At 54.9% G+C, this 6,363-nt stretch overlaps 1 protein-coding gene across 1 annotated transcript; it reads left to right on the top strand.

Annotated features, from left to right (window-relative positions):
* Nucleotides 1–1,056: 1,056 nt before the first annotated feature.
* MRS44_002926 (uncharacterized protein) lies at nucleotides 1,057–5,229 on the top strand (the record flags this gene model as incomplete). Its single annotated transcript, XM_046280779.2, has 6 exons — nucleotides 1,057–1,888; nucleotides 1,942–1,974; nucleotides 2,028–2,854; nucleotides 2,908–3,174; nucleotides 3,222–4,721; nucleotides 4,789–5,229. 6 exons carry the CDS (start codon nucleotides 1,057–1,059, stop codon nucleotides 5,227–5,229), a joined length of 3,900 nt encoding a protein of 1,299 aa, XP_046137035.1.
* Between the last annotated feature and the right edge of the window lie 1,134 nt (nucleotides 5,230–6,363).

Raw genomic sequence — 6,363 nt, 5'->3', positions numbered from 1 at the left:
GTAGTCCCAAGACCCTCCCTCCCCTCACAGGCTGCTGCCGTGATGCCTCACTCTTTTCGCTACCGGCTTCTCAGGCCCTATCTCGTCCCATCATGCCGGTGCTCGAATTATACTTACAACCCGGAGAATACCACCCTGGAAGAGACCCTCTGCCCCAGCTATCCTCCCACATGGTGAGCACGGAATACGACACGCCCGTGGACCAGCTACCAGAGGGAAAAAAAGACAGACAGAAGGTCACCACCCAGAACAAGTAACCAGGCTAGGCCGGGTTGGATGCTAGCACGATTGCCCTGCTCCGCCTTTATCTCTTTTGTCGCCCTCCTTTTCATCGTAGCGGCCGAGGGACCCAGGATCCGTCCCGGAGGTACATGCCACCCCCGCGGATGCGCCACTTTGTAATAGGTATCTCAGGGACAAGCCCCCCCCCCCTGGGTAGGTAGACCTGTCTCTCTGTGCTTGCTCGCTGCTGCTACTGCTGGGACCACCCTTTGCCCTGGTCCCCATCAATCAATCATTCTCACCCATCCTACACCCGCTTCAGTCAACTCCAAAAGGTTCTACCCTCACTCACACCCGTCGCAGCATCGCCATCCGGCTTCTCGACGACCGCAGGGCACGCCTGCTTTATTCCACAGAGAAACCCCCTCTCTCCCTCGCTACGTCTAGCTGAGGCCACACACACCAACCGCCACAAAGACGATTCTATACATTTGCTCTGGTTTATCCCGGTATCGCTCGCCTCGCCGTTGCCCAGTGTATCGCGCCGTGAACCCAAACCTCTTCGCCCTACACTCGAGGATGCTGTGCGGTCGGCTATTACTGTGTCGTTGATCTGGTCGTCGTATCGCCTCTTCTGGCACCCGCCTCCAACTTTCCTTCAATCGACCGCTCGACTCTTTTTTTTTCATCGACTCTGCACATAGAGTTTGTCGTCATTTCAACTATTTCGACCCGATTATCCCACACCCCATCTCTCGACCTGTTGGAGCCCGAAAGCGCGAAAACCTGCCTGATCGCCTGACTGCGGCTCAGCAGTCTCTGCCCCCCGCCAACATGATTGACGATGCGGCCCTCGCCGCCGCCGCCGAGATCGTGGCATCGATTGCCCCAGATTCCCGACTGCCCAATTCGATACCCGTGGGCGTAGCATCCCAGGTCCAGCTACCAGGCCGCGACACACCCGCCAAGCGCAAGCTTGAGATAGAACTCCAGAACCTTGCCCTGCGCGTGGGCAAGCTCGAGAGCCAGGCCTCGGCCACGTCCACGTTCCCCGAGACGCCCAACGAGGCCATTGACACCCTCTTTGGCGGCGAAGACACCAGCAACAGCAACGTTGCGCCGACGACCCGTCCCAAGTCCAAAGTCATTCACGCCCAAGGTAGCTTGCACTCTCCGCATCTGCCATCTTACCAGCTGACCAAAGAAGCCCTCGAAGGACTTCGAGAACATGTCGACGACCAGTCCAAGTTGCTCGATAGCCAGCGAGAGGAGCTGGCTGGCGTCAACGCCCAGCTCTTGGAGCAGAAGCAGCTACAAGAGCGAGCCCTCGAGGTCCTCGAGCAGGAGCGCATTGCCACTCTGGAGCGGGAGCTCTGGAAGCACCAAAAGGCCAACGAGGCCTTCCAAAAGGCCTTGAGGGAAATCGGCGAGATCGTCACCGCCGTCGCCCGCGGCGACCTGACCATGAAGGTCCGCATGAACACGGTTGAGATGGACCCTGAAATCACGACATTCAAGCGCACTATTAACGCCATGATGGACCAACTGCAAACATTTGCCAGCGAAGTCTCGCGGGTCGCTCGTGAGGTCGGTACTGAGGGTCTGCTGGGTGGACAAGCCCGCATCGGTGGCGTTGATGGAACATGGAAGGAATTGACGGACAATGGTATAATCCCAACGGTCTCGCCTCGTCTTGTAACTGCTAACAGCGACTCCTAGTGAACGTAATGGCCCAGAACTTGACCGATCAAGGTGGGTATTCCCTCTGTTCTGAGCAGGGTATGAGACTGACAGCATGTTTCTAGTGCGAGAGATTGCCTCTGTTACAACAGCTGTAGCCCACGGTGACCTGACAAAGAAGATCGAGAGACCTGCACGGGGAGAGATATTGCAGCTTCAACAGACCATCAACACCATGGTCGACCAACTACGGACCTTTGCATCTGAAGTCACCCGCGTAGCAAGAGATGTCGGAACCGAAGGTATGCTGGGTGGACAAGCCGACGTAGGGGGAGTGCAGGGCATGTGGAACGACCTCACCGTCAACGTCAACGCCATGGCCAACAACTTGACGACCCAAGTCCGCGACATTATCAAGGTCACGACCGCTGTCGCCAAGGGAGACCTGACCCAAAAGGTTCAGGCCGACTGCAGGGGAGAAATCTTTGATCTCAAGTCTACAATCAACTCCATGGTCGACCAGCTCCAGCAGTTTGCCCGCGAAGTTACAAAGATCGCCAGAGAAGTCGGTACTGAGGGTCGTTTGGGAGGTCAGGCTACTGTGCACGACGTCGAAGGCACCTGGAGGGATCTCACAGAGAACGTCAACGGCATGGCCATGAACCTGACGACTCAAGTGCGAGAAATTGCCAAGGTTACCACTGCGGTCGCCAAGGGTGATCTGACAAAGAAGATTGGGGTCGAGGTCAAGGGCGAGATTGCGGAGCTCAAGAACACCATCAACCAGATGGTGGACCGCCTGGGTACATTCGCTGTCGAAGTGAGCAAGGTTGCCCGAGAAGTCGGCACGGATGGAACGCTGGGCGGACAGGCTCAGGTAGCCAATGTCGAGGGCAAGTGGAAGGATCTCACAGAAAACGTCAACACGATGGCTTCGAATCTCACAGTCCAGGTAAGGTCCCGTATTCGCAACCAACGATGGCCATGTTACTAACAACCCCCCAGGTCAGAAGCATCTCAACAGTCACGCAAGCCATTGCAAATGGCGACATGAGCCAGAAGATCAAGGTCGAAGCAAATGGAGAGATACAAGTGCTGAAAGAGACCATCAACAACATGGTTGACCGTCTGTCTAGCTTCTGCTACGAAGTACAACGAGTCGCCAAGGATGTGGGTGTTGATGGCAAGATGGGTGCTCAAGCCGATGTGGCCGGACTGGACGGCCGATGGAAGGAGATTACAACAGACGTCAACACCATGGCTAGCAATTTGGTAAGCAGTCTCAACCTACAAGCGATGACAGTGGCTGACAGACGCAGACAACGCAAGTGCGTGCCTTCTCGGATATTACTAACCTGGCTACCGATGGGGACTTTACCAAGCTCGTCGACGTCGAAGCCTCGGGCGAGATGGACGAGCTCAAGCGAAAGATCAACCAGATGATTTCAAATCTGCGAGACTCTATCCAGCGAAACACCCAGGCCAGAGAGGCTGCCGAGCTTGCCAACAAGACCAAGTCCGAGTTCCTGGCCAACATGTCCCACGAGATCCGAACACCCATGAACGGTATCATCGGAATGACTCAACTGACATTAGACACCGACCTGACTCAATATCAGAGGGAGATGCTTAATATTGTCAATAATCTTGCCAATAGCCTCCTGACGATCATTGACGACATCTTGGATCTTTCCAAGATTGAGGCTCGGAGAATGGTGATTGAAGAGATCCCCTACACTCTGCGGGGAACCGTCTTCAACGCCCTCAAGACTCTCGCCGTCAAGGCAAACGAGAAGTTCTTGGACCTCACCTACAAGGTCGATAGCTCCGTGCCGGACTACGTTATTGGCGATTCTTTCCGTCTCAGGCAAATTATTCTGAACCTTGTTGGCAACGCCATAAAGTTCACTGAGCACGGCGAGGTCAGCCTGACCATCAAGGAACGCGTCGAGCAGAGGAATGTACGACCTGGCGAGTATGCGGTTGAGTTTATCGTTGAGGACACGGGTATTGGAATAGCAAAGGACAAGCTGGACCTGATCTTCGACACCTTCCAGCAGGCCGACGGGTCCATGACACGCAAGTTTGGAGGAACCGGGCTGGGTCTATCCATCTCGAAGCGGCTCGTGAATCTCATGGGTGGTGATCTTTGGGTTATCAGCGAGCAGGGCAAGGGCAGCGAGTTCCACTTCACGTGTCTGGTCAAGCTCGCCCACGACGACGCTGCTATGATCGAGCAGCAGATCCGCCCTTACCGAGGACACCAGGTTCTCTTTGTTGACAAGGCTCAGTCGAAGGACGGTGCCTCTATTAAGGGCATGCTGGAGCAGATTGGCCTTCACCCCGTCGTCGTCGAGTCCGAGAAGAGCCCCGCCCTGACACGCCTTCAAGCTAGCGGCTCACTCCCCTACGACGCCATTCTCGTCGATTCGATCGACACTGCCCGGAGGTTGAGAGCGGTGGACGACTTCAAGTACCTCCCTATTGTCCTCCTCGCACCCGTTGTTCACGTCAGCCTCAAGTCGTGCTTGGATCTGGGAATCACGTCGTATATGACGACTCCTTGCAAGCTCATTGATCTAGGGAACGGCATGATCCCTGCCCTTGAGAACCGAGCGACCCCCTCACTGGCTGATAATACCAAGTCGTTCGAGATCCTGCTCGCTGAGGATAACACGGTCAACCAGAGGTTAGCTGTCAAGATCCTCGAAAAGTACCACCACGTGGTGACGGTTGTGGGCAACGGTTGGGAGGCCGTGGAGGCTGTCAAGAGGAAGAAGTTTGACGTTATTCTTATGGACGTGCAGATGCCCATCATGGTAAGAACAATATGCTTGTTGATGACTTTGATCAAGTATCACGGTTTAACTAACACATGGAAAACAGGGAGGCTTCGAGGCCACAGGAAAGATTCGAGAGTACGAGCGCGGCATAGGAACACACCGTACACCCATCATCGCTCTGACGGCCCACGCTATGATGGGTGACCGAGAAAAGTGCATCCAGGCGCAGATGGACGAGTATCTGTCTAAGCCCCTGCAGCAGAACCACCTCATCCAGACGATCCTCAAGTGTGCCACCCTCGGTGGTCCACTCCTCGAGAAGAACCGCGAGCGCGAGCTGGCCCTCCACGCTGAGGCCAAGTCGTCCAAACACAAGGAGGGAGGACAGGGCCTCCTGCGCCCGGCTTTGGAGGGCCGCTCCTTTACGAGTCGAGAGCCTCTGTCGGGCAACGGCAAGGAGAGCCCAGCCCTGCTGTCACCGGATGAGGATCCTTTGGCAAGAGCACGTCTCGATTTCTCTGACATGAGGAGCCTGTCCAACTAACCGGGGCTTGTGCTCGCGCTTCTCAGATCTACATGAGATCGCTCAGCAACTAGGTGATGCAATACGACGACGATAACAACAATGATGAAGACGCCCGCCCGCGTCTCTCTGCGCACGTCGAGCGTTTCGAAACGCTCACCACTGCTGATGCTTCTTGGACGATATGACTGGACCTATTTTTGGATCCTATCGCGGACATGGCCGCCGTCCGATGAAGCTCATCGAGGTTTCCTTATACGAAGCGATTTGGCTCGCTGCGATCGGCCCGATTCTCGATCATGATACCATGCCACATCAGCACATTGGAGTCGGCAGGCGGCTTTCCAACGCCGTCCTGGACCAATCCGACACCCCTGGATGCTTCGATAAGTTATGTCTCTCGCGTGCCTTTTTTTATACCACGGGGCTTTTAGGCTATGGCAGGGGGAGGTTCCTTCTTGATTGTATTCTATTCTTCGATTCGGCGTTTTCGGTTCATGGGACAACTGCGTTTATTATGCATTTTTGCAACAACAAACCCGGTCGACTATCCAATGATGAAGCGGAACGATTGATTGCTCCGACGGCGCACATATCAAACTTGGATTGGGCGGTGGCTACGACTTGAGAACCGATCCCGAGTTGACAACGCAGTTAGAAATGACGTTCTGGGAAAGGTGATGGTTGGGAGACAAGGTTTCTCCTTTGGGCTGCTCTCTGCTTTTTTTTACTCGTCTTGATGGGTTCAACAGTCGCGGGTTTCTCTGCTGTATGAGGAATATATGGGATCACGATGTGGAAGCAAGGGAAAGGGCCTGTTTAGAGTGCACAAGGACGAATTGTTTGAAGAGGGTAGTTATTCTCAATGTGTGGATAAAGACGGTTCCTTGAAAATCAAGGGGACTTACTCATCTGTGCTAAACCTCCATGCTGAAATGCTGTGTTTGTCTTGTGACCAACAACCATGACCAATCGTGCCATGATGCTCCAGTCCCAGCCATGGTTCACGCTCCCCATTCCGCCCTTTTGACGGCAGGGAGGACGAACTCGCACGATGTTACGTTGACGTTAGGGTTGGGACAGCGAAGAGGCGGCCATTGATAGAGTTATTCACATGTACTCGGAGCTACTGTAGGAGCACCAGGCCCCTCCCCC

This window comes from Fusarium solani (assembly GCF_023522795.1).
Source record: "Fusarium solani strain SB1 chromosome Unknown bctg00000001, whole genome shotgun sequence".
Lineage (NCBI taxonomy): Eukaryota > Fungi > Ascomycota > Sordariomycetes > Hypocreales > Nectriaceae > Fusarium > Fusarium solani.
This window is presented reverse-complemented; position numbering and strand designations above follow the sequence as displayed.